Source organism: Gadus macrocephalus, chromosome 9 (assembly GCF_031168955.1).
Source record: "Gadus macrocephalus chromosome 9, ASM3116895v1".
NCBI lineage: Eukaryota > Metazoa > Chordata > Actinopteri > Gadiformes > Gadidae > Gadus > Gadus macrocephalus.
In genome coordinates this window covers 6,369,491-6,397,123 of record NC_082390.1, presented here as the reverse complement: position 1 = coordinate 6,397,123, position 27,633 = coordinate 6,369,491, and the positions used below count along the sequence as shown (strand labels likewise).

The window sequence follows — 27,633 nt, the reverse complement described above, 5'->3', positions numbered from 1 at the left end:
TGAGCCATTGTTTGCATGATGAACCTGAGTCATTGTTTGTGTTATAAATCATTTGCATCAAGGTCATGTCCCTATGTTTTTTTGGAGACGTGTGTACGGCTTTAGCATTTTTTTTTATATTCGAGTTTTACTGCCCTCTGCTGACGAAAATTATAGCTTTTATGCAGCTGGAAATTCTACACACATTCTACTGAGAAAAAGGAACATCCTTATTAAATGTTTGATTTCTTATAAAATTGTAATATTGTGAACATTTATTCGAGTATTTTAGTCTTTTTTTTTTTACTAAATGCAGATCTGCGTGGAGACACAATGTTCTGAAAGCTCTAACCTTTATCTAAAGACAAACCTATTTGCAACCATGGACGTAGAGAACCTGCTGACAACATACAACTATAGATATAAAGATTTAAAGTTGGATCCACTTGAAGCACTCCCATCCACTTATAGATGCATCTATAGATAATTAGATATCATCAATATCAACATATTGCTTTTTATGACGTTTCGGGTTTGTACATTTCTGACTATTAGGGCTTTGATATGTACGAGACCATTTTTTTTTTATCACAGCTAACCTATTTTAAATCCATGCACAAATGTCTCCCATAAATATCAGCAATAAATGCTAATGATTTTGCAGATTTTCTGCCAAGTGACTCGACCTTAACTCGCCGGTGCACAAACACTGAACGAACAATTTGATTGTTATTTTGTACGGATAAAATATTCAGCAATAACCTTATCCAAAGATTTTTTAATTCGAGAAAAATACAAAATGTAATTAATGATGTGTATGATGTATTTCGAGCGGTTCTTTTTTGTAAGGCACACACCCGACACCTCAAAGCGGACCCTCGTCTTTATAAAGAGTTTCTTCGCTTTCCGAACCGTCTCAGTTGTCGGTGAGGCCGGCGGGGCGGATCCCACACTAGAGAAAATATAACAATAAAGCAACACATCTATTCTTCTTGCCTTATCTGTGTACTGCTTTAACACCTTGCCCCCTGTGGATATAGGATATAAAGGTGGGTACAATTAGGATCCTATGCCTAGGATAGCTCGCCGGGTTGCAGCTAGCCCACGCTGTTATTTTGGCTCAAGCTAACCATAGCTTTGCAGAAAGATGCTTTGTCAAGGGGCAGTGCTAACTGTGCTAGCCGCATCCACGACAGTGCGGCCAAGGCCATTATACCAACCTACTGTGATTACAGGCTATTATATGTAGTGGAGTTTGGCTTTGTCTTCGGCTGTACCTTACTGACAGGATGTTGTTTGGCTGGCAGTAGCAACCATTACCCGCGCTGGGAATTCTGTATGCATATTGTCAGGCTGCTGGATTAAATTGGTACTAACATGGCAATTTGCATGCTGAATTAACAATGAATGACTATTTATGATCAATCTATTTGATTTGATTCCCAGTTATTGTTCTATTCAATTGTCATATTCCCGCTATCTCATATGCTTTTCCATTACACTTGCATCTTTCGTAGATGCCCTCAGCAATGATTGGGAACAGGACAGTTCAGGCTGCGAGCCCAGATGTGGGATCCGCTCCAGCATCATTGGGCCAAATCTCACTAGCGGGACAGTCGGAGGTTTTGAAACAGGTGCTGTGTGTCATTGAGAAGAAGGTCCGCAACATGGAGAAGAAAAAGGTGAATGACATCCTCCTGCCCTGTTTTTGTTGTTGCTTCACAGACTTTTAATGTATTGCCTCGTATTTCTGTTATAGTCCTTCAATATTCGTTTTCTATTCCCACTATCATACTTAATCCATGCTGAGCTATTGCTGTTTATGTAAATTTCATTATATTATTTTTGACTGTTACAGGGCAAGTTGGATGATTATGAAGCAAAGAAAAATAAAGGGGAGCGTCTGAACCAGGACCAGCTGGTGAGTCGATGAACCATCTAACAAATTAATTGTAAGTCCATTTAATTATTAACTCCAGGTCGTGCTTTCTCTAATTTCCCCTCTGTTCTTTTATAGGACGCTCTCACCAAGTACCAGGAAATCGTCAATAACCTGGAGTTTGCCCGAGAGCTGCAGAAGGGCTTCGTCACGCTGGGGCAAGACGTAAGCATCAGCACTAGTTATCCCTACTGAGTGGTGTTCCATTGTGTTTTGTTCCTGTTATAATTAAACTGGACCTCACCACCTTCATCATCATCCTCATCACCCCCATCCTCCTCCTCATCACCATCATCACTCATCTTCATCATCATCATCATCATCACTCATCACCACCACCACCAGATCCAGAAGGCTGTGAAGAAGACGGTCCGGCGGGAGCAGCTGCAGCGTGAGGAGGTGGAGCAGAAGAGGCTGAAGAACGTTCTGGAGCTGCAGTACCTCCTGGACCGGCTTGGGGACGACTCGGTCCGTCAGGAGCTGAGGCAGGGGGTCGGGGGCTCTCCACTACTCACAGACGCGGACCTCAGCGCCCTGGACGAGTTCTACAAGCTGGTCGGGCCGGACCGGGACCAGAACGTCAGGTGGGTTCAGGGGTGTTGTGTCTAGGGTTGGCTCTTGCAAAGTAACTGGCTTTATTGTGGTGGATATGGTTTGTTAACGTTTATGTTGTCTGATTTTATGCAGGTTGGCTGACCAGTATGAGGACGCATCTACGCACCTCTGGGACTTAATGGAAGGGCGGGACAAGGCTGTGGTCGGAACAACATGTAAGTACATGTAAATTCCATTCTTAAGGGGAGCTGAGCTGTATGTTGTGAAATGTTATTGCTGCTGCATAACTGCTGTCTATATAGTAGTTTGACCTGAAGCTTGGCAAATGTTGCGTTAAATCTATGGAATCCATGCCAGATTTGGTCAAACAGAAATAAAAGGAAGAAATCGACATCCAAAATTCAATACCTAAAGAGTGTACTTTCGGCTATAAATACATTCTGGTATCACTTCCGCATCTCACTCTTCCTTCCATATCTGTCCACCATTTTATTCCATATGGAAAGAAAAATCAATGCGCAGTACCACTTGCTGATCACTGGCGCTCAACCGCAGCGTCAGCCTGGGCGTTTGGGATGATGTATTCACTGCCACCTGTGCTTGCTCACTACTAAATCAGCCCACTGCTCAGCCTGTTAACTATGTATAGTAACTAGGGATGGGCATAATTAATCGATGCTCGATAATTGATCGTTAAGAAATGCGTCGATCAATTTATATTGTTATCGATTAAAAGGACGTTGTGTTGCATACTGTGAGTCTTGAAGCATTTAATTTAATATAACCCTGCCGACTGGTGGAAAGTGAATGGAAGAAGGTTCCCCAGGCTGTCAAAGTTAGCGCGACAATACCTCTGCATCCCCGCAACTTCGGTCCCGTCAGAGCGGGTGTTTTCTGCTGCTGGACTGACAGTTACAAGGCTGCGTTCGCGTCTGACCCCCGAGCATGTTAACATGCTTATATTCCTAAACAAAAATATGTAGGCTGGAGTTACTGTATGCTATGGACAACAGTCACCACCGTATGTGAGTCGCTCTTTTCTTTCTTAATGTGTTGACTCTCGCTCCGCTTGGTGCCTCTTGGAGTCGTTACATTTTGCCAAAACTGTGATATTTTAGCAACAAGTCCAGCCTTATACATGTTCAATAAGGTATTGCTTTTAGATAGACTAGTTCATGCAATTGTTTGTAAATGGGTGGCTCATCTTTTTGTTGCGAGCCTTTTCCGCGCGCCGGCTGCAGGCATTATATGTCGGCCTTTCCCCCCCCTTTTTTTTCATAACAGTTATACAGTTTAATGCCCACTTTTAGCCTACTGCCTTTGTTTGATTATTGTTGTCCGATAAGTTCGCTACTTATAATTGGAATAGGCTACAGATTTAGTCTTGTTGAATCGTTTCCAAACCTTTAAGAGCGCCTGTAGGCGCATTGTTCGGACTTTACGAGCGCCGCATAGGCCTATAACCTATAATGCCTGTATTTATTATTTTAAAACTGTTAAACAGTTGTAGGTCTTCAAGTTAACTGTATTGTATTAATTTTGGCCCATACATTATTGTTGGAATAAAGATTTCATTGATAAAAACATTAGAAAAAAAACATAGAAAAAAGTTAATGATTAATCGATAATTGATCGATAACTCTAGCGATGCTCGATCAAGAAAATTTCTTCAAATGCCCATCCCTAATAGTAACGTGAATCGGCAAGGAATATACAACACGATATTATAGTGCGGATACGATTCTTTTTAATTTTGCATTGTTTAACCTGGTCCTTCCGTGTCCGACTTTGTTAATTAATGAACGTTTCTGAACAGAACGTGGTTGCTGCATTTTGAATATCGCGTAACGTAATTTGATTTTTGAGCCAAGCGGTCGTTACAGAATCGCACCCCTACTATCAGAGATAACCCCCCGGTTGGTGTTGTATTGTTCAGGAAATATGTGCATGGCATTGAGGTGTGGATTATTGGCCCCGGGGCTATTGGAGTGCTGCATTTTCAACAGTCTGGCATTGTACTTGCACATAAACTGCTGCAGTCGGCTCGGGTCCTGTGGGCTTATTCTGGCCCGGCAGTGAGGCAGGGTGCCAGGTGCCCCGTCGCCTGTAACACCACCGGCCAGGTCTCAGTAGCATGGAACGACCTTAGTGACCCATTTTCCACTCCCCCCTGCATGGAGATCTGCGTTGATGGGTCGTTGGCTAAGAGGAAGTTTAGTGCTGTGTTGCTTCAAGCGTCACAAATTAAATAGTGTGTGTGGATGGATGTGGTTGGATGCCTTGCAGCAGCTGCATCCATCCTATGCAACAATGATTAATTTCAAGTCTTGATGTAGAATCATTAGTGTTTCATGAAAGCCAGCTTTGATGGGTATTGCAATAAATAACTGATCTGCGGTGTGTAGGACCCATGTGCTGAGGAAAATCTCTGCTGGCAGTAACTTGAGCAACATCATACTTGATGTTGTGTCATTACTTGCCAACACAAACCAGCCACCATGTTGTGCACAGAATGTCTGAACTCAAGTTCCTATTGGTGTTGCAACGTTGTGGACGATTTTACACCAGTTGATGGAAACTTAGTTTCCGGTTTATTCAGGTTTAAGTGGCTGTGCATGTTTGTGCTGTATTTGGTCTTGAGACTGAAGAGGAAGTTGTTAAAAAAAAAAAAAGAGCTGTTGTTATTTTTTTTTGTCTCCTTACAGAGGGGAGGAGACTGTCTCGAACTTACTGCCGGACAGAATAAATAATTTCAAGCTTTGAATAATCGTTAGGTTTTCTGAATTAGTATTTAGATATTAAATAAAAATATAGTACATTTGCAGTGCATATCTTTCCCAGTCTGAAATGGAGCCAGCCGAGACCACTACTACAGAATGACGATTTTATCAACTGATCCTCTTTTTTCCTTTTTAAAGTGGTTCAATTAGTTTAAACATGTTATTGGAAAATTTGTTTTCAACGCAAAACTAAAAGTTTAATTTGGAAAATAATTACCCTATGAATGTACTTCCTTCTCTCTTGTTGGAAAAACCTTACTTTTAGCAGGAGCTTGAAATAGTGTATTTATGCCAGCCCTACAATCCCCCCAATTGGCTGGCAATATTTGACAACCTCTGCACAAAGAGTAGCAGCGCTACAGAAGTGTAATGTTAAGTAACTACGCACCCTGACAAAATGCTAATAATGTCATTGTGTGCCTATTATTCATTCTCAACTGTGGCCAACAGTTGTAATCCTGTTGGGAGTGATACTAGACTGACAACATTGAGGAGTGTAAAGTACAACCGACTGCTTGGCCAATCCTGTTGAATATGTCCTATTATAACCAACCTCAAAAAAACGATCATACAATTTGAATCCATCCATCTATAGGGGAATGATACCATTGCTCTATTCTGTTTCTTCGTGTTTCCTTGTGTGGCTTGCCCCCAACACAAGTCCTGTCCTGTTTCTCCAGACAAGGCGCTGAAGGAGAGCTTGGACCAGGTTCTGCTGAGTGGATACTTCGACAAGGCTCCGGCCCACCAGAACGGAGTGTGTGAGGTGAGGGAGCTGCCACCGACGCAGCAGCAACAGGAGGTGGAGGAAGAGGAAGAGGAGGATGAGGAAGAAGAGGAGGTGCCGGCGGGAGCCGCGGTCGAGCCGTCGGAGGTGCAGGAGCCCAGCGTTGAGCCAGGTCGGGTCCTTCATCTGAGAGCCGATCGCTTGTTTGAGGGTTCTTTTAAAATCTCCATTGAATTGAAGGGTGGGAGTTCATATCACTCATACAATGTTTGCCCCTCACAGAAGGAGAAGTCATGGAGTACATAGAGCCCATCGAGGTGGAAGCCACAGAGGTAAGTCTAGAATGATATTGCTTTCCTCGAGGGTCAAGAGGTTGCATCCCTTCCGTGTGTATTGTCGTCTTGGTTTTTCGTCGTTGTTGTTGTTGTGGTCGCTACTGATGGGCCTGCTTCATTCTCCAGTTTGTAAACAGACAGTTCATCCCAGAAGGTACATACCGGAATAATGACAAAGAGCAGGCGGGCGAGTGGGCCGCCGAAACAGAGGTAGGATGAAGGAGCGGGACTTTGAGTCAAACCTCCTATCCGTTGAGGTTATTCCAGGGTGCTCCTCTGCGTGCCTCCACTCTCACCGCTCCCTCCCCTCCCCATCGTCTCTCAGGCCGTGGTCGTCATGCAACAGCAGCAGGCGGTGAAGCCCCCACCCTCTGCTCTGCCCCTGGAGAGCTGCCCCAACCAGGGGTCCCCAGCCCCCGCCTCCCCGCCCAGCGACCCCCTGGTCCGGAAGCAGGTGGTGCAGGACCTGATGGAGCAGATGCAGGGAACGTACAACTTCATGCAGGTGAGCGGCGGCAGCAAGGATGGTGTCTCCAGAGAGGACGCGTTAACGGTTGACACGGTGTGTTTAAATGCTTTGGCTCCACATTTCAGGACTCCATGCTGGAGTTTGAGGGACCGCCTCTTGACCCAGCCATCGTATCGGCCCAGCCGATGAAGCCCCCTCAGATTGTGGACATGCCCCAGATGGTCTGTCCGCCAGGTACGGCGCTCTGGTCCGAACCGGCTGTTGCCGTGTCCCCTTGCGCATTGCACAGAAGGCCTCGTGTCGTTGTGTGGGTAGGACAGAGGTTGATGTTTTGATTCTGTTTTCTTTCAGTGCGCACCGAGTCCCGCCTCTCGGCACCCAACGCCGTTCCTGTTCCATCTGAGCCCACGCAAGTACGTCGCCGTGATGATGGCAATCGCATTAAAAATCGGTATCAAATCCATTTCAAAGATCATGCTTTAATATGCTTGAATGCTGCTGTTTAGGTCCCCATCGTCTCCCCTACACCCCCACCTATGTACCAGACCCCCCACGCACAAGAGCCCAGGCCGTCAACTGAGTCCTTAGAAACCCTTCAGGTAATTACTCCACAAAGGATTCGCATGACGTTGTGATGTACCGCTTGATGCTAACACATGTATTGCCCAGTTAGCAGATGAACAGATCGGCTTGCCAATAGGGGGCAGCATGTGACTTGTTTCCATCAGTCCACGTCATTAGAAATTCAGACCTCCCCACTGTTAACATGCAAGGGTGTAAACTTGGTGTTGTACATGCAGATGGAAACACCTTGGTCTGATCATACCATGGCTAATGTGTTCTAATGTTCCTCTCTGGTCAGACCCCCTTGTCTTTGTCAGAGCAGGCCTCCACGGCCCTGTCCCCGGCCTCCCAGACGCAGGCGTTCCAGCCCGTCTCCAAGGCTCCCCACAGCAGTGGGATCAACGTCAACGCCGCACCATTCCAGTCCATGCAGACAGTAAGGCCCACCCGATAACAATACTAAACGAGGTTCTCTGGTCATTGCGGTGTATCGCTCGACCGCGGAGACAAGTTCAACCCCCTGACTCGGACACTGACCGGTGTCCCGTCATTTGACAACTATGAACTTTTGTGTTGTGTTGACTTGTCAGGTGTTCAACCTCAACGCCCCGATCCCTCCGGCGAGTGAGACGGAGGCCTTGAACCAGGCCAGCCAATACCAAAACAGCTACAGCCAGGGCTTCAGCAGCCAGGCCCCGCTCTCCGCGGAGCCCTCCGAGATGCAGTCGGAACAGCTGCAGTCCGGTGAGCCCAACGGTAACTGCTTGCTTCTTTTTAATTTATTTTTTAAGTGTGTCTATGGCAATGTCGCCGTGTTTATCCCTGCAGTCCACTGTGGTGGAAGTGTGCTCATCCACCGCCCTGTGGTTTACAGAAGTCGGTGCCTTCCATTCTCAAGACCAGTCGGGCGGCCAGCAGCTGCAGCAGGCCTCGCAGCAGGGCGCGGGCTTCAACCGCCAGGGGCAGTCCTTCTACAACAGCAGGGGCATGGCTCGCGGCGGGCCCCGCAACGCCCGGGGCATGATGAACGGCTATAGAGGCTCCTCCAACGGGTTCAGAGGTGTGAATGGGACCCAGAAGCTAGAGTTAATATAGAGACCCGGGGATAAGATCACTTGTAGCTCTAGAGCCTGGAGTAGAGAGGCTGATCTGTCGTTTCTAATATGAGGTGGATCAGTTTCAAATTAAGAGACGGGTGTCAAAATGGCACCCGTCAGTACTTCTGCTTGTGCTGCTGTCAAGGCATTTGCTGAAGGTGTTACAGGTAGTTCTCTAGCTGGGGTTGGGGCCGCCCATATTAGGAACGTATGCACGCATTGTATTAGATTAAACCATCCACCAGATGGCGTACACAAGCACCGTAAGTATATGTGCACTCATCAACCGGATAACATTAGAAACGTTGTACTTTTGTTTTGTAGGTGGTTACAATGACAATTATCGCACCCCCTTCCCCAATACCGCTAACTCTGGATACGGTCAGACTCAGTTCAACACGCCTCGGGACTACCCCAATGGAAACTACCAACGGGTATGAAAAGTGCACTAAACAGCCTCTATTGATCACTACATCGAGATAGCCGACGCCATTGCAGCCTCCTAACCTGCCAAAGCCCTATCGATCGACCTCATCGGCCTGTCAAGTCAGCACATTTTCTGTAACGCTGAACATTTTCTTAAACACATGGACGGCCTGTTGCTTGGATTGATGGAGCTCAATGTTTCTCTGCTGCACCATTAATGGTACACTGTCACTACGTCACTTCACGGCAGGACTTTAGCACACGATTCAGCCAAAGCTGATCAATGTTGAACTGTAATCCAATCCAGGTCAAAATTATGAAACCACTGGGCCAACCCAGTCGTCGTGATATTTACATTTAGGGCTTACGTTTTTATCCAAAGCGACTCACAATATATCGCTGTCTGTGCAGTAAGGATGTTCATAGATCCACGCACCAATAATTGCTAGGTTAACCCATTCCCTGTATACAACAAAGATAGCTAGGATAAGATGCTACGCATCTAAATACTTTATTTTTTTATTTTTTGAGCTGATATCGTGTGATCGGTGTGTTCTTTAATATGGCTGTTTATGGTTCCTTCCTCAGGACGGTTACCAACAGAACTACAAGCGGGGGGCAGGCCAGGGGCCCAGAGGAGCCCCCCGGGGTGGCGCTCAGGCCCTGCGCTCCTGAACTCCCTCTGATATTGACTGTGACTAACTTGCACCACACTGCAAATTCAAAGAATCAAAACGATGTTTTGTTCCGGCTCATTTATGTTCATTCTTTGTTTTTAATCAGTGGTTGTTTCCTGGTTCTTTATTGAGGTGTGTCCACGTTGACGGCATATAATATGAACGTTTATAGGTTGAGTTTGAAATGTAAATCCAATCATGGGTTTTACGCTGGCCCACGTTCAATGCTCCTGTAAACTTGAAAGATTCATTAAGTTATTTTTTTGTATGAATAAAACACCTGCCACTGCTGGTCCAAACCTACAAATTGTTTTCTCCCTTCTCAGCCCTTACTTTTAATTTGTCTGTTTGGTTATAAAGAACCTTTGTTAATTTGAATGGTTCCATTTCTTTGTAAATTGATGTTGCTTCAAAAGTTTCAATAAAGATGTGTTGCATACCTTTGCCCTAATCTGTGCATTTGTGTATATAAAACGCATCTATCCCTTGATGCATAATATAAATATTACTTTAATTATGTGAATTTTCTGGATTGAACTGAACAGCATGACCGTCAATCTTGTATCTGAGTAAAAAACGCCGTTTTCTGGCTCCACGTATGCCTGCAGCACGCAAAACGATGAGGCTGGAGTTGCGGCAGCTTTTTGTACTGACGTCGCATAGAATACACGTCACCGGGGTCCTTCACGAACTGGTGTCCCCACGTGAGTTAATCAACAGCATGAGCGCTGGTACACTGGAGTTCTGTAGAGTCTGGACTTTAATGATTTAACCCTAGTTATCAGGTTGACACACAAGGTAATACTAGTATATAATTACTCAACGTATTTTTTTCCAGAGTTATTGTATGTTTTATGTAAATCTGCATTATGATCGAACATCAGTTTTGACAAGAGATTCCTCCTCACCAGTCTGTCACTCTTTAATGTTAAACTGTTTTCAGCAATTAATGTATCAGATCTCATCTAAACTATAATTTGCTTTTAGCTTTGCGAAAATGGCGACATTTCGAAAGAAGATCGACAATCGGATTCGTGTTCAGATTGAGAATGGTGTCGCTCTGCAACATCGGACCCTGTTCGTTGTTGTTGGTGATCGAGGAAAAGACCAGGTACATCTCGTTTATTTTTAATACAAAACATGTGTACGGTATTCTGGTTGCATTTGCCCCAGCGTCATTTTTCAACGATTCGCTGATCTATTTTCATTCCATGTTTCCTTCAGGTTGTTATCCTGCATCACATGTTGTCAAAAGCTGCAGTGAAAGCACGACCCTCTGTTCTGTGGTGCTACAAAAAAGAGCTGGGCTTCAGCAGGTGACCATCATATTCCATACAATACCTAACACATATATATATATATCATTATATACCGATGTGTTGATAACATAAAGTCACTTTATTCAACAGTAATCGAAAGAAGCGCATGAGACAACTCCAAAAGAAGATTAAATCTGGCACCCTTAACCTGAAGCAGGATGATCCATTTGAACTTTTTGTCGCCGCTACCAACATCCGATATTGTTACTATAAAGAGACCCATAAGATCTTAGGAAACACGTTCGGCATGTGTGTCTTGCAGGTAAGCCATCACACCTAGTCCCTATAGATCACCATTTATAAAAAATAAACAGTGTATTTTTCTTATGCGTTTAATTTCTATACACTCTCTCGTTCACAGGACTTTGAAGCACTCACTCCTAACCTGCTCGCCAGGACGGTTGAGACTGTTGAGGGAGGAGGGATCGTAGTCATTTTGCTCAGGACCATGAACTCCCTCAAGCAGCTGTACACTATGTCCATGGTAAGTCCTCCGCACCTTCTTCTCCTGTGTACGTGGTATTTAATCAGTTCCCTTGCTGAGCCGTGGGTTAATGCAAACTGTGGTTGCAGGATGTCCATTCTCGATACAGGACTGAGGCACATCAGGATGTGGTGGGAAGATTCAATGAGAGGTGCGTTCATTTGGCAGGGTTCAATGTATATTTATTCATCTCTCGTCTTCGTCTTTTATGGCGTGATATTCTACTGGCTTGGGTGCTCCAAACTTAAAGGTTCTGGATTCAATCCAAAACATGCCTTTTCTCTACCCGCTTATTAATGACCTGTATTTGAATTCACTAGGCCACGTAGTCATGAAGTTACTTTCATACCCTCCCCTAGGTTTATCCTCTCCCTTGCCTCCTGCAAGATGTGCGTCGTCATCGACGACCAGCTCAACGTCCTGCCCATCTCCACCCACATGGCCGCCATCAAGGCGGTTCCTCCAAAGACTCAGGTAAGTGGCAACACTTTTTTTTGTTGCACCACCCTGTCAACCTTTCACCCTAGCACGCCACTCACCGACAGGGTCACGTAGAATGTTTCTCACCGCAAAGCCCTCTCACTTCCTTCAGGACGATCTGTTGTCGCCGCGGGAGCAGGAGTTGAAGGACCTGAAGGCTTCTCTCCAGGACACGCAGCCTGTTGGCGTGTTGGTGGACAACTGCAAGACCATGGACCAGGTATGACGTCCGCAGCAGCTCCCCCCCCCCCCCCCCCCCGAGAGCGACATCCCATTAGGTTATAGCATGTGAACTATGAGTTGTATCATGTATCAGTGTCTAGAATTGATTTCACAGGATGTGTTTGTGATTGCCCGCAGAGTGTTGTATTGTTACCTCAGACCTGTGTGTGCCCTTGTGGGCTTAATCGAACATGCTTTGTTATATTCCTCACCCAGGCCAAGGCTGTGCTGAAGTTCATCGAGGCCATCTCGGAGAAGACCCTACGGAGCACGGTGGCGCTCACTGCCGCCCGTGGACGTGGAAAATCAGCAGCACTGGGGCTGGCCGTCGCTGGGGCCGTCGCCTTCGGGTAAGGGCCTGTTAATGTTTGTTTTATTTTAAATGCCTATATTTCACCAAGGGTGTTGTTTTTAATTGAATGGGTTGATTTTGAAATACCTTTTATCAATACTTGTTACATCACGAGTGGTAGTGTCCACCCAGCTTTATGATCAATAGTTGAACCTACCAGTTGGTACAGTCCACTGGGTAGGCTTGTTGGTTTATCTATCCATATCCCATCAAGCCCGGTTCTGACATCTACAGAGAGGTTCTAGTCACAGTGCAGGCCATGGTTTCTCACGATGCGCTGAACTTCCTCTACAGCTACTCCAACATCTTTGTGACCTCACCGAGCCCAGACAACTTGCACACCCTCTTTGAGTTCATCTTCAAGGGCTTTGACGCTCTCCAGTACCAGGTCAGGCACCTGACCCGAACCTCTTTTACCCGATTGCCCATTTGAAATACGTTTAAATGAATAAACGACAACATTAACACATTATTTTTGTGTGTCCGGTCGCCGTGACGCGTAGGAGCACCTCGACTACGAGATCATCCAGTCCCTGAACCCGGACTTCAACAAGGCGGTGGTGCGGGTCAACATCTTCAAGGAGCACCGGCAGACCATCCAGGTGGGTGATCCAGCGCCCTCCCCCCCCTCCTGCTGTATCCAGGCCCTTCTGAACGCTCATCGGCACTCGTTTGTTCCCAGTCGTTCCAAAACTATACGAGGGGAATCCCGGGTTGGTGTGTATTTTGAAGGAGCCACTACACCGACCTCACCCCTCGTGTTTTGTTCCTGACAGTACATCCACCCGGGGGATGCTGTCAAGCTTGGCCAGGCTGAGCTCCTGGTCATCGACGAGGCGGCGGCCATCCCCCTCCCCCTGGTGAAGAACCTGCTGGGGCCTTACCTGGTCTTCATGGCCTCGACCATCAATGGGTTCGTAGTAGCAGTACTGCTGCTTTCAGCTCTCATCTCTCCCTCACCAGTCCTCCACCTCCCATCATTTCACTCCCTCCCATTGCATATTACATATTTCTCTCTTCCGTTATATCTAGATTTCTCTTTCGTCCTCCCAACTCCTCAGCCTTCTCTATGCCACACCAATTCTTTCTTTCTTGCTTTCTTAATTTCTTTCTTTCTTTTTACATTTGATTTTGTAATGTATCTATTTATGTCTAACGTATCCCCTCCTCCCACCATATCTCCAGCTATGAGGGCACCGGTCGCTCTCTGTCCCTCAAGCTGATCCAGCAGTTGCGACAGCAGAGTTCTGACAGTCAACAGAACATGTCTGCAGAGAATAAGGGCACCAACACCGTCCGGATAGCTTCAGGTGAAATTATTCTCCAGCCCTTACCTAATTCCACCACTATATTATAAACTATAGACACGTCACACACTCATTCACTCACTCTCTCAGCCACTCACTCACTCTCGCACTCTCTCTCTCTCTGGCTGCCACCAAAGTGTGACTCTGTCTTCCCCTTCCATGCAGCCCGCTCCCTTCATGAGGTCTCGCTGCACGAGTCCATCCGTTACAGCCCAGGGGACGCCGTGGAGAAGTGGCTGAATGAGCTGCTCTGTCTGGACTGCCTGAACATCCCCAGGCTCATATCTGGCTGCCCGCTGCCTCAAACTTGTGATCTGTATCCTTTTCAATGGCTGAACAAGAAAGATTGAAACGACTTCAATGAATGTGCGGGTCGGATGGGAAAGGGTACCATGACAAATGTAACATTTTCAACAAGGCATCTTGTTTAAGGATGCCTAGGCTAGGTAGGCCTAGGTAGGCTTAGGACATTGGGGGATTGCAGCACCCTTGACACTACTCTATCCGGCCCTAACCTGATCAATGCACCCTTGAGTGCTGCAGCTGTTTTCTCTCTGTCGTTGTCCTTAGCGCGTTCCCCTAGGTACTACGTCAACAGAGACACCCTGTTCTGTTACCACAAGGCCTCCGAGGTCTTCCTGCAGAGACTCATGGCGCTCTACGTGTCCTCCCACTACAAGGTGAGCGGTTAACTCTCCACTCCCTACGGTGCAGCTCTCTGTGGCTGATATGGTTCCTATCTGGAGATTCTAACCGTCCCTCCTCCTCCCTCCACCCCCCGGCTCCAGAACTCGCCCAATGACCTCCAGCTGCTGTCCGACGCGCCCGCCCACCACCTCTTCTGTCTCCTGCCCCCCGTGCCCCCAACACAGAATTCCCTGCCAGAGGTCCTGGCCGTGGTGCAGGTACGAAGGACCCTCCTTAACCCTATCACGTCCTGCTGTGCACTGCTTGACTATCACTAGAGTTGTTGTTGTTCCGATGGCTACTACATCATTTATTTTGGTGTTCATGGACTGCTTGTTCCCTTGCTCCCCGGTGAGATGCCTCGACCCAAATTGTACCAACAGAAGTATGATTTATTCCTCCAGGTTTGTCTGGAAGGGGAGATCTCTCAGCAGTCGATCCTCAACAGTCTGTCCAGAGGGAAGAAGGCCGCTGGGGACCTGATCCCCTGGACCGTGTCAGAACAGGTACACCTCCACCAAGTCACGGCCCTGTTTGGACGTTGATGAGGACTGCTCTCCAGAGGAATCTCTTCTCTTCTCCGTTCTTGTAAAGCTTCTGTCGGTTCATATTTGGAACGATTGGATGTGCAGCACACAAATCCATCTCAATTGCTGTAACTCGAATGCAAATCGATCTTAGAATGTTTACAACCTACTTTCATGCATAGGTAACACCCTAGCCATGCACATCTCGGTTCAACTCTTCCTCCCTCTCTCTTCTTCAGTTCCAAGACCCAGAGTTTGGCGGTCTCTCCGGCGCCCGAGTCGTGCGCATTGCAGTGAACCCCGACTATCAAGGGGTAAGAAAAAGACCCCGCTGCCGTGTGGTTCGTTGGATGGTAGCTGTTCCCCGCGTGAAGGTGTTTTATAACGCTGACTGTGGCCTCCTTCCCCCAGATGGGCTACGGCTCCAGGACTCTGGAGCTGCTGCAGATGTACTACGAGGGAAAGTTCCCCACCATGACCGAGAACGGACACGCTGGCAACAGTGAGATCACGACTGTCGGCAGCGAGGTAAGTCAGCCCGAGACCCATGAAGATGACCTCAGGGCCCCAGAGATGGGGGTTCATTTTAGGGGTTAGAGGTTGTGTCAGTAAAAGGGGTTAGGGTTAGAAATTGTTTTAGGGTTAGCAATAGGATTTGGATTAGTAATAGGGCTAGTTATAGGGTTAGGGTTTGTCATAGTTTAAGGTTTGGTAGTAGGGCGATGGCTGTTTTTTATTTTTTAAACCTTTCAAATGTGTTTTCGTATCCCTCAATGATAGACAAGCGTTTGGCTGGGATGCCATGAAAAATAAATTGTACGTTAATTGCTGGTCATTGCATCATCCATCCCTTACCTCTCGCCTGTGGTTCTCCCCGGTCGTCCAGGCTGTCGGCCTGCTCGAGGAGGTGCTCACGCCCAGGAAGGAGCTCCCTCCTCTGCTGCTGAAGCTGAGCGAGAGGAGGGCGGAGCGACTCCACTACCTGGGGGTGTCCTACGGTCTCACCACCCAGCTGCTCAGGTGAGCTTTGTCTCAAAGACCGGTTCGCTCAGTTCGTAGCCCCTTTGTATACAGACGGAGATTTGATGGTGTGTATTATTTTCTTTCAAATGACAGATTCTGGAAGAGGGCCGGCTACACCCCGGTCTATCTGAGACAGACACCGGTGAGTGAGAAGGGGTTTACATTTTGTTATTGTATTTTTCTTGAAGAGTTCATTAATTTGCGTTCCAGTGATTGATGGATGCTGTCTGTTACTGAAGAGTGTCTGTGTCCGTCTGCGTCTGTGTTCAGAATGACCTGACGGGGGAGCACTCCTGTGTGATGCTGAAGGATCTCCGAATGGAAGAGGCTTCCGAGCAGGCTCAGTGGCTGTCTGCGTTTTGGACAGGTGAGCAACCACCTCTTTTTTTATCCTCCGGTGTGTCTCTCCGAGCGCACCCCTATCGAGCCTGCCTCCGCACCCCCGATCACCCCTTCATAGCGGCGCCTCTGCTTCCCACAGACTTCAGGCGGCGCTTCATCTCGCTGCTCTCCTACCAGTTCAGCAGCTTCCAGCCCAGCATGGCCCTCAACATCCTGCAGAACCGCAACAGCAAGGAGACGGCCAACAGTAGGGACTGCTGCTGTTCTTCTTTGTTATTAGGATGTGCTATTTCAGTGTGTGGAATTGAGTCGCATCTCGCGGTGAGGATGCAGATTACAACCCAACTATTGCGTAAGGTGCCGTAGGTACTTCAAAAACGATGTCACCGTCTATGACCGCATCTAGTAGCCAAGGGTCAAGTGATGAGGTTTTTTTGATAGATTTATGAATCTGATTTAGTAAATGTAAATCTTTAGGCCATGTTTACAAGTAAAAATCCTTTTACATCACCATTAACATTTGTTAATTCATGGGGTGCCTCAGGCCCCAAAACCAAAACCTTTATAGCTGTCAAAAAGTTGAACCACCCCCGCCGCTCAAACCTATCCTGAAAATCATCTAAAATCTCTCTTTCTCCATCTCCCCTCACTCCTCTCTCCTTCATCTCTCCCTCTTGCCTTGTCCCCTCCCTGCAGCGATCGGCAGCACGGAGCTCGCCATCCACTTCAGCCCCTACGACCTGAAGCGCATGGAGCTGTACTCCAGGAGCATGGTAGACTACCACCTCATCATGGACCTGGTGCCCAAGGTGGCGCGCCTCTTCTTCCTCCGGCAGCTCGGCAACATCTCCCTCTCCGCGGCCCAGTGTGTAGGTGTCGTACCCCAACCATCAAAGCGACTCTGTCGTTTAAGGACCCGTTCACACGTATACATATATTCCCCCTTCTGTCCAAGAACGTTGTCAGCTGTCCACATAAATGCACATCTTGGTTTTGAGAGACCCCCTCAGGAAGGTTTTGTCAATAGCGGCATTTTCAGTTACCGAAAATAAATTATTAGATCATTTATTTTAACTGGACAGAGGCCCAAACAGAGAAAATAGTTATCTTTATAAAGAGATAAATAAAGAGATATATAAAGATATATAAAAAGAGTGTGCCATGGAGTGTTCACAGTCCTCTTGGGTCCGTCCAGGCGCTGCTGTTGGGCGTCGGGCTGCAGCACAAGACAGTGAATCAGCTGGAGAAGGAGATTGAGCTGCCAGGCACACAGCTCATGGGTCTGTTCAACCGCCTGATTCGCAAGATCGTGCAGGTGAGTGGGCGCCTGGAGTCGCCCCTGGGTGTTAAGCTAACATTGTGTTCGGAGTTGATTCTGTTTTAAGAGAGGCGTTGGAACCACATGGTCACAGATATTATTACCTCTCCTAGGTTTTCAGCAACGTGCAAGAGCAGGCTGTGGAAGCAGAGATGGTGGCGTCGAAAGAAATCACCATGGAGCCGACAGTCGGGAGTCTGACGGATGATCTGGTATTTAAACGTATTTGTTTGTTATTATTCTGCAAAATCATTTTAAAGTCCTGCCACTCAACCCCTGCCCTCTTCCTTGGCAGAATGAGGCTGCCAAGGAGTTTGACGAAAAACACAAGCAAGACCTGGAGAAAATCAAGGAGCTGAACTTTGAAGAGTGAGTAGTACAAGCCATGGGCAGTGTTTGTTGGGAATTCTCCCTCTAAATCAGCAGGTCCACACAAAAAGCATCATTGTATTGGTGTATCTGCTGTAATCGATGAATTCTCCCAGCCCATTGAAACTCACTTTTCCTTTCTGCTTAAGGTACAAGATCCGTGGAAACGATGACGAGTGGGACCATGTCTTGAAGAAGGCGGGGAACCCGGCGGTCGTCAGTATAAAGAGGTATGTGGGGTTTAAGAGTTGTTTTGAACACATTTCTGCCGTGAAAATGTAGGATTTTAACACTATTGCACTACCCACAGCGACAAGAAGAGGAAGCTGGATGTGGAAAGCCCTGTGGCAGTTCCAGAGGAGCCAAAACACGGCAAATTGAAGAAGGGCGGTGGCAAAAAGGCCAAATTTGGAAAGAAGAGATGAGTTTTGATGTTGGACCAATGAACTTATATATTTTATACAATCGTGGAGCAATGTTTTTGCGCTGTTGTCCAATAACCACAAGTCTAGTCAACACAGAATACACATACATAAACCATAAAAAACAAAGGAAATTTGTACGAAAGGATTGACTGCTACCATAACTCCTCAGAGCATTGCCTATCATTAATGTCTATGAGAATCAAATTCCCTTTTTTGTAATAAAAAGTTTCGACAGAGGTTAAAATGGCGTTGGGCAGGACTCCATGACATGTCATCGGAAAACACGAGGTCGTAGGTCAATCCACCTCTGCTTCAGCTGCTGCTTCAGGGTCTCTGGGGCAAAAGTACAATCTATGGCTTGCTGGGAGAGCTTCCACACGTCCTCATGGCTCAGCCCGAACGTGGTCGCCGCCAGCTCATACTCCTGAGATAGATCGGTGCTGAAGACTCCCTTATCGTCAGTCTGTTGTATAGAAAAAAAAATGTATTGGTTAGGAGCAATTCAAAGTTATTGTTTTAAATAAAACCGTTGAACTATGTAAATGCTTGGTTAAGAACTTCAGAAAAACTAAATGTTGAGCTGTGAAAATTCAAAACCAATAGGGCCACAGAGACTTACGCATATCACACTAGGATGTCCCATCTGATACCAGAACTTGAAGTGATGTTCGGAGTAACATGGCACCGTTTGACCCTTGACATTAGACGTCAAGCAGAGCTCTACAACACAGATGGGTGTTTTAGAATATAATAATAATAATACATTTAATTTAGAGGCGCCTTTCAAGACACCCAAGGTCACCTTACAGAGCATATAGTCATCATTCAAAACTATGTAAAACAGACTAGGAATAAAAGGAAAACGGAGGTTAAACATGAAGAATAATAATAAATAACACTCAAAGACGCCTAAAGTGAAGGGGGGACCTCACTAACCACCACCAATATGAGCCATTATACAGGTTAAAGGTGACGTACTATACCACCAGGTGTGAGTGTGTTTAGCCATTCAAAGCCGGTTTGAAAATCTGCCTCTTCTGACATCACAAGTGGGCGTGTCCCCTTGGATAGATCAGTCTACCAGCCTACCCAGTGGACTGCAGCAAACGTTCATCTATCAAGCACACATCTAGGTGGACCCGCCCACATGTGTTGTCAGAAGAGGCCGATTTTCAAAACGGCTTGTAACAGCTCATCACACTCACACCTGGTGGTACAATATATTCAACTTTAAAACCGGTGGGTGTGGTCCAGGGACGCGGGAAGTGGGGGTGCTTAGGGTGCTGCAGCACCCCCCCCCCCTGGCGGCCTCTAGCTGTAACTGCAAGTGAGAAGGTTTTATGAACAAATCAATACTTTTTTTTTTTTTTTTATAATTTTATCATACATGATTTTTCATTTAATTATTGACATCCACCCTTTTTATGATATTTATCATATTATCATTTAATTTTATTTAGAACATTGTCTGAGTAGGCTGACGTAGGCTATGACGCACAACGCAGAACTGTTGATAGCTGAATATCGTACTATGCTGATTTTACATAAGCATGTTGGTGTTCAACATCTGTTGTAGTGAATATTCTAAAACTGGTGTAAAATGTTGCTGCCATATTAATAGACACGTTGAATGTTATCGTTATGATTCTGGAATCCTGCACGTAAACTGGTTGGCAAAAAAAGAGCAAAGACGGACGGTTCACTTGACGGAGAAACCTACTTTCCTCATATCAGACAACTCGTAACTCTGGATGAAAATAAAGGCTTTCTTTTATTGTCACTCTCCTTTTAAACCTTTAGAAATAACCTCCTAAATCCTTGGTATAACGCTGTGTATAATCCCGGACCGCAACAGCTTGTCGGCATGTTGTTAGTGTATGAAATTCAGCACAGTATCAGCCGAGTTGACTCTAATTTCCACATTGTTTACTTGCTGACGTTTGTGAATAACAGTGGCTAGTTGGCAGAACTCTTTTTACACACCAGTAGAGTGTTTATCAGAGCGGAGCCCTGAATGTTGCGCAGCATTTTTTATGACGTCATTATATAGACTCTCTCAGCACCCCCCCCCCCCCCCCCTTGGACTGACTTCCCGCGTCCCTGGTGTTACCCCCTATGTTTTATTCGATACTTTAACAGTGTTACCCCTTATGGGTTTTTCATGACCACAGATAAAAAACGACAGTGTTACCCCTTGTGTTTTTTTCATGACGACCGATAAAAAACAACAGTGTTACCCCTTATGTTTTTATTCATGACGACCAATAAAAAACAACAGTGTTACCCCCTTTATGTTTTTATTCATGACGACCAATAAAAAACAACAGTGTTACCCCTTATGTTTTTATTCATGACGACCAATAAAAAACAACAGTGTTACCCCTTATGTTTTTTTTCATGACGACCAATAAAAAAAGGAACAGTGTTACCCCTTATGTTTTTTTTCATGACGACCAATAAAAAAAGGAACAGTGTTACCCCTTATGGTTTTTTTCGTGACTACCAAAGAAAAACGACAGTGTCACCCCTCATGTTTCATTTGATAAAAACGACAGTGTTACACTGTCGTTTTTTATTGGTCGTCATGAAAAAAAAACATAAGGGGTAACACTGTCGTTTTTTATTGGTCGTCATGAAAAAAAACGACAGTGTTACCCCTTGTTTTTATTCATGACGACCAATAAAAAACAACAGTGTTACCCCTTATGTTTTTATACATGACGACCAATAAAAAACAACAGTGTTACCCCTTATGTTTTTTTTCATGACGACCAATAAAAAAAGGAACAGTGTTACCCCTTATGTTTTTTTCGTGACTACCAAAGAAAAACGACAGTGTCACCCCTCATGTTTCATTTGATAAAAACGACAGTGTTACACTGTCGTTTTTTATTGGTCGTCATGAAAAAAAAACATAAGGGGTAACACTGTCGTTTTTTATTGGTCGTCATGAAAAAAAACGACAGTGTTACCCCTTGTTTTTATTCATGACGACCAATAAAAAACAACAGTGTTACCCCCTTTATGTTTTTATTCATGACGACCAATAAAAAACAACAGTGTTACCCCTTATGATTTTATACATGACGACCAATAAAAAACAACAGTGTTACCCCTTATGTTTTTTTTCATGACGACCAATAAAAAAAGGAACAGTGTTACCCCTTATGGTTTTTTTCGTGACTACCAAAGAAAAACGACAGTGTCACCCCTCATGTTTCATTTGATAAAAACGACAGTGTTACACTGTCGTTTTTTATTGGTCGTCATGAAAAAAAAACATAAGGGGTAACACTGTCGTTTTTTATTGGTCGTCATGAAAAAAAACGACAGTGTTACCCCTTGTTTTTATTCATGACGACCAATAAAAAACAACAGTGTTACCCCTTATGTTTTTATACATGACGACCAATAAAAAACAACAGTGTTACCCCTTATGTTTTTTTTCATGACGACCAATAAAAAAAGGAACAGTGTTACCCCTTATGTTTTTTTTCATGACGACCAATAAAAAAGGAACAGTGTTACCCCTTATGTTTTTTTCGTGACTACCAAAGAAAAACGACAGTGTCACCCCTCATGTTTCATTTGATAAAAACGACAGTGTTACACTGTCGTTTTTTATTGGTCGTCATGAAAAAAAAACATAAGGGGTAACACTGTCGTTTTTTATTGGTCGTCATGAAAAAAAACGACAGTGTTACCCCTTGTTTTTATTCATGACGACCAATAAAAAACAACAGTGTTACCCCCTTTATGTTTTTATTCATGACGACCAATAAAAAACAACAGTGTTACCCCTTATGATTTTATACATGACGACCAATAAAAAACAACAGTGTTACCCCTTATGTTTTTTTTCATGACGACCAATAAAAAAAGGAACAGTGTTACCCCTTATGTTTTTTTTCATGACGACCAATAAAAAAAGGAACAGTGTTACCCCTTATGGTTTTTTTCGTGACTACCAAAGAAAAACGACAGTGTCACCCCTCATGTTTCATTTGATAAAAACGACAGTGTTACACTGTCGTTTTTTATTGGTCGTCATGAAAAAAAAACATAAGGGGTAACACTGTCGTTTTTTATTGGTCGTCATGAAAAAAAACGACAGTGTTACCCCTTGTTTTTATTCATGACGACCAATAAAAAACAACAGTGTTACCCCCTTTATGTTTTTATTCATGACGACCAATAAAAAACAACAGTGTTACCCCTTATGTTTTTTTTCATGACGACCAATAAAAAAAAGGTACAGTGTTACCCCTTTTGTTTTTTTTCATGACGACCAATAAAAAAAGGAACAGTGTTACCCCTTATGGTTTTTTCGTGACTACCAAAGAAAAACGACAGTGTCACCCCTCATGTTTCATTTGATAAAAATGACAGTGTTACACTGTCGTTTTTTATTGGTCGTCATGAAAAAAAACATAAGGGGTAAAACTGTCGTTTTTTATTGGTCGTCATGAAAAAAAACGACAGTGTTACCCCTTGTTTTTTTCTTGATGACTGATAAAAAACGACAGTGTTACCCCTTATATTTTATTTGACAAAGACAACAGTGTTACCCCTTATGTTTTTTTTCATGACGACCAATAAAAAACAACAGTGTTACCCCTTATGTTTTCTTTCATGACGACCAATAAAAAACAACAGTGTTACCCGTTATGGTTTTTTTCATGACGACCAAAGAAAAAACGACAGTGTTACCCCTTACGTTTCATTTGATAAAAACGACAGTGTTACCCCTTATGTTTTTTTTCATGATGACCAATAAAAAAAGGAACAGTGTTACCCCTTATGGTTTTTTTCGTGACTACCAAAGAAAAAAGGAACAGTGTTACCCCTTATGTTTTTTTTCATGACGACCAATAAAAAAAGGAACAGTGTTACCCCTTATGGTTTTTTTCGTGACTACCAAAGAAAAACGACAGTGTCACCCCTCATGTTTCATTTGATAAAAACGACAGTGTTACACTGTCGTTTTTTTATTGGTCGTCATGAAAAAAAACATAAGGGGTAAAACTGTCGTTTTTTATTGGTCGTCATGAAAAAAAACGACAGTGTTACCCCTTGTTTTTTTCTTGATGACCAATAAAAAACAACAGTGTTACCCCTTATATTTTATTTGACAAAGACAACAGTGTTACCCCTTATGTTTTTTTTCATGATGACCAATAAAAAACAACAGTGTTACCCCTTATGTTTTCTTTCATGACAACCAATAAAAAACAACAGTGTTACCCCTTATGGTTTTTTTCATGACGACCAAAGAAAAACGACAGTGTTACCCCTTATGTTTCATTTGATAAAAACGACAGTGTTACCCCTTATGTTTTTTTTCATGACGACCAATGAAAAACAACAATGTTACCCCTTATGTTTTTTTTCATGACGACCAATAAAAAAAGGAACAGTGTTACCCCTTATGTTTTTTTTCATGACGACCAATAAAAAAAGGAACAGTGTCACCCCTCATGTCGTTTTTTATTGGCCGTCATGAAAAAAAACATAAGGGGTAACACTGTCGTTTTTATTGGTCGTCATGAAAAAAAACATGAGGGGTCACACTGTCGATATTTATCAAATAAAACATAGGGGGTAACACTGTTGTTTTTCTTTGGTCGTCATGAAAAAAACCACAAGGGGTAACACTGTCGTTTTTTATTGGTCGTCATGAAAAAAAACGACAGTGTTACCCCTTGTTTTTTTCATGATGACTGATAAAAAACGACAGTGTTACCCCTTATATTTTATTTGACAAAGACAAGTGTTACCCCTTATGTTTTTTTTCATGACGACCAAAGAAAAACGACAGTGTTACCTTATGTTTCATTTGATAAAAACGACAGTGTTACCCCTTATGTTTCATTTGATAAAAACGACAGTGTTACCCCTTATGTTTCATTTGATAAAAACGACAGTGTTACCCCTTATGTTTCATTTGATAAAAACGACAGTGTTACCCCTTATGTTTCATTTGATAAAAACGACAGTGTTACCCCTCATGTTTCATTTGATAAAAACGACAGTGTTACCCCTTGTGTTTTTTTTCATGACGACCAAAGAAAAACAACAGTGTCACCCCCTATGTTTTATTTGATAAATATCGACAGTGTTTTCCCCTTATATTTATTTCATGACGGCCGATAAAAAACGACAGAGTTACCCCTCATGTTTTTTCCATGTTTTTTCCAAAAAACGACAGTGGCACCCCTGTCGACGTTTTTGCAGGGATCGGAACATGAGCTGTTTAGAGTGTTAACCTCCGAACTTAACAATGCACCATCAAGACACTGGTTAAAGTCATCACAAAAGTTATACTTGAATTTATAATTCGCATGAAATAGAGATAAGAAACTTCCAACAGAGGTCATCAACCGGACTTGAACCCCGGTCTCCAGGGGGTTAGGCAGAGTGCACCCCACTGCACCAATGAGGCGATGACAATACACAATAATCAATCATCATTAAAGAGGATATACATGACATTAAAATGTATGTGTGTATTTCTATTATTTCCCTTTTTTTTATGACGACAAATAATCATGACCAAAAAAAAACAAGTGTTACCCCCTTTATGTTTTTTTTCATGACGACCAATAAAAAACAACAGTGTTACCCCTTATGTTTTTTTTCATGACGACCAATAAAAAACAACAGTGTTACCCCTTATGTTTTTTTTCATGACGACCAATAAAAAACAACAATGTTACCCAGGGACGCGGGAAGTGGGGGTGCTTAGGGTGCTGCAGCGGCCCCTGGCTGTAACTGCAAGTGAGAAAGTTTTCTGATTTTTTTGTTTTGTTTTGTTTTTTTGTTGTATAATTTTATCATACAACATGATTTTTCATTAAATTATTGACATCCACCCTTTTTATGATATTTATCATATTATCGGTACTATGCTGATTTTACATAAGCATGTTGGTGTTCAACATCTGTTGTAGTGAACATTCTAAAACTGGTGTAAAATGTTGCTGCCATATTAATAGACACGTTGAATGTTATCGTTTTGATTCTGGAATCCCGCACGTAAACTGGTTGGCAAAAAAAGAGCAAAGACGGGCGGTTCACTTGACGGAGAAATCGTCACCTTCCTCATATCAGACAACTCGTAAGTCTGGATGAAAATGAAGGCTTTCTATTATTGTCACTTTCCTTTGTAAACCTTTAGAAATAACCTCCTGAATCCTTGTTATAACGCTGTGTATAATCCCGGACCGCAACAGCTTGTCGGCATGTTGTTAGTGTGTGAAATTCAGCCCAGTATCAGCCGAGTTGACTCTAATTTCCACATTGTTTATTTGCTAACGTTTGTGAATAACAGTAGCTAGTTGGCAGAACTCTTTTTACACACCAGTATTGATCAGAGCGGATCCCTGAATGTGACACCCCTCATCTCGTCTCTGTAAACAACGGATGTTGCGCAGCATTTATTATGACGTCATTATATAGGTTCTCTCTCAGCACCCCCCCCTCGGACTGACTTCCCACGTCCCTGGTGTGGTCTTGACTCAAATCGTGAACATTTCACACTCACCCAGTGGTATGTTATTCTTCACCACTGCATCAACCAGGGTCTGAGATCCGCCTACGTCGGGATGCAAAAACGTGCCGTGGCCGATCCTGTCGGGAGGAAGAGTTAACAGCAGCTCAGTCTCCTCCAACTGGGAGGGGACCTGAAAGCACAACGGCACACCAAATTTAAAACACAGCTTTCAGGAAAAAAGTCGGCATGGGCAGCCATCTCGTGATGGGTAGACATCACGTACCTCTGACAGGTGGAGCGCAAGCTTCAGTCCACAGTTCTTGGCCCTCACCAGGGCCGGGAGTAGATCTCTGCCATGGCCCACCTTAAAACCGAACACAAGTACTCAGTGAGAGAGAGAAGAAATCATGTGGCAGCATGCGGCTCAATCGTTGTTTCACTGACCGTTGGGTCTCCACTCAGGTCGAGCCCCACCACTAAGCCATCTGTGGTCAGCATGAACTCTTCCGCCAGTTTCACAGTCTCCATCGCAACCTCAGTTCCGTTCCTTCGATCGATTGCAACTAGGAACCTTGGGGGATGGAAAAAAGGAGAAATCAATGCATAAATATTTGGACAATTAAATTGGGTCTCAATACAAAGCAAATCACGCAATGTTACTGAACCTGTGTGGAATACAATACACAAACTGTCAAGTTGATTTCACTATCTTTAGTCAGATACAGTTAATGTAATTGCAAACATACCTGACATCAATATCTACGCCGTCGCCTTTACATTGTTTGACGGCTTCAAGAACAGTCTCTACATATCTCCGTTTGGTCAGTCCTAATAATGAGAGAACAATCACTATAATCCCCCTCTGGTTTTAAAAGGTATGGAATACAAATACAGCAAATTGGGTGTTATCTTGCCTGTTTTTATCTCCTCCCTTGGTGTACTTCTGAGCTCCAAATACTTGACTCCGTCGGCTGCAAACTCATTCACAACATCTTTGGCCACCTAAAAGAAACCATTCAGCTGGTTAAGAAACTGTGACCATTTGTAAAGTGTCGACCAACACGTCTTATTTTCCACACAGAAGGTTATTTTACCATAAAAATATCCTCCTCTGTGTCCACCAGTTGATGGATCACCTTAAAAACTCGAAAACACCTGCGGACATAAGAGGGCTTGCTGTGAACATGTGGCAATGTGCATGCAAGTGTTCATAACAATGCAGGTCAATGTGCATGCAACTGTTCATTATAGTGCAGGGCAACGTGCATGCAACTGTTCATACAGTGCAGGTCGACCGTCAACGTGCATCCAAATGTTCATTCAAGTGCAGGTCAACGTGCATAGTTGATTGCTTTAATTAAACATAATCCAGAGACATACTCGTCCATTGTCCTCCGCTGGCCGTTGCGGATGGCGGTCATGTTGTGCTCGATGTTAAGATGAGGCTTGCGTGCAATAAGCTTCTCGATGGTCTGGAAGCTGACGGAGCCATTGAGGTGAGCGTGGAGCTCCTAAAACACACACCGCAGAGATTCAAGTTTGCAAGAAATTTAAAAACATGTGTTATGGAAAGACATTCAACACTTACCACTTTTGGAAGTTCGCGATAGAAGATATCGGCCTGTTTTTCCATTTTGAACAAACGCACGGAGCTAATCTCTCAGAGGCTTTCGAGAGCTTATATGGTGTTGACAGCTTTCCTGTTTTCAGTGCATAATTTCGAGTAACACTCAGCGTG

The 27,633-nt window shown here is 44.3% G+C and overlaps 3 protein-coding genes across 8 annotated transcripts; 2 read left to right on the top strand and 1 right to left on the bottom strand.

The window, feature by feature from the left end:
- The first annotated feature begins 867 nt into the window (after window positions 1-867).
- On the top strand, window positions 868-9,987 carry caprin1b (cell cycle associated protein 1b). 6 transcript variants are annotated; one of them, XM_060060499.1, is made up of 18 exons: window positions 868-1,028; window positions 1,497-1,661; window positions 1,838-1,900; window positions 1,997-2,083; window positions 2,264-2,502; window positions 2,606-2,688; window positions 5,934-6,152; window positions 6,263-6,312; window positions 6,442-6,525; window positions 6,641-6,820; window positions 6,910-7,018; window positions 7,136-7,197; window positions 7,291-7,383; window positions 7,671-7,784; window positions 7,939-8,104; window positions 8,223-8,408; window positions 8,770-8,879; window positions 9,460-9,987. In XM_060060499.1, the coding sequence occupies exons 2-18, from the start codon at window positions 1,497-1,499 to the stop codon at window positions 9,544-9,546; spliced, it is 2,097 nt and encodes a 698-aa protein (XP_059916482.1). In that variant the 5' UTR covers window positions 868-1,028; the 3' UTR covers window positions 9,547-9,987. The 6 variants fall into 6 exon arrangements, with proteins under 6 accessions (XP_059916482.1, XP_059916481.1, XP_059916480.1 ...); XM_060060498.1 differs by having other exon boundaries at window positions 7,930-8,104; XM_060060497.1 differs by having other exon boundaries at window positions 7,647-7,784; window positions 7,939-8,092.
- A 187-nt stretch (window positions 9,988-10,174) lies between these two features.
- Window positions 10,175-18,946, top strand: nat10 (N-acetyltransferase 10). The gene is made up of 29 exons (XM_060060492.1): window positions 10,175-10,346; window positions 10,536-10,659; window positions 10,773-10,864; window positions 10,958-11,129; window positions 11,229-11,351; window positions 11,441-11,502; window positions 11,711-11,825; window positions 11,944-12,051; window positions 12,270-12,403; window positions 12,700-12,793; window positions 12,909-13,007; window positions 13,182-13,318; window positions 13,591-13,715; window positions 13,878-14,028; window positions 14,296-14,392; window positions 14,501-14,617; window positions 14,804-14,905; window positions 15,166-15,240; window positions 15,338-15,454; window positions 15,813-15,946; window positions 16,043-16,091; window positions 16,220-16,316; window positions 16,431-16,538; window positions 16,988-17,160; window positions 17,487-17,606; window positions 17,723-17,821; window positions 17,905-17,978; window positions 18,128-18,208; window positions 18,289-18,946. The coding sequence occupies exons 2-29, from the start codon at window positions 10,546-10,548 to the stop codon at window positions 18,401-18,403; spliced, it is 3,084 nt and encodes a 1,027-aa protein (XP_059916475.1). The 5' UTR covers window positions 10,175-10,346; window positions 10,536-10,545; the 3' UTR covers window positions 18,404-18,946.
- On the bottom strand, window positions 17,187-27,624 carry adal (adenosine deaminase-like). The gene is made up of 10 exons (XM_060060520.1): window positions 27,484-27,624; window positions 27,276-27,406; window positions 26,990-27,050; window positions 26,810-26,897; window positions 26,642-26,723; window positions 26,340-26,466; window positions 26,179-26,259; window positions 25,947-26,085; window positions 19,023-19,123; window positions 17,187-18,866 (listed from the first exon to the last, which is right to left on the bottom strand). The coding sequence occupies exons 1-10, from the start codon at window positions 27,526-27,528 to the stop codon at window positions 18,675-18,677; spliced, it is 1,047 nt and encodes a 348-aa protein (XP_059916503.1). The 5' UTR covers window positions 27,529-27,624; the 3' UTR covers window positions 17,187-18,674.
- Window positions 27,625-27,633: the final 9 nt, after the last annotated feature.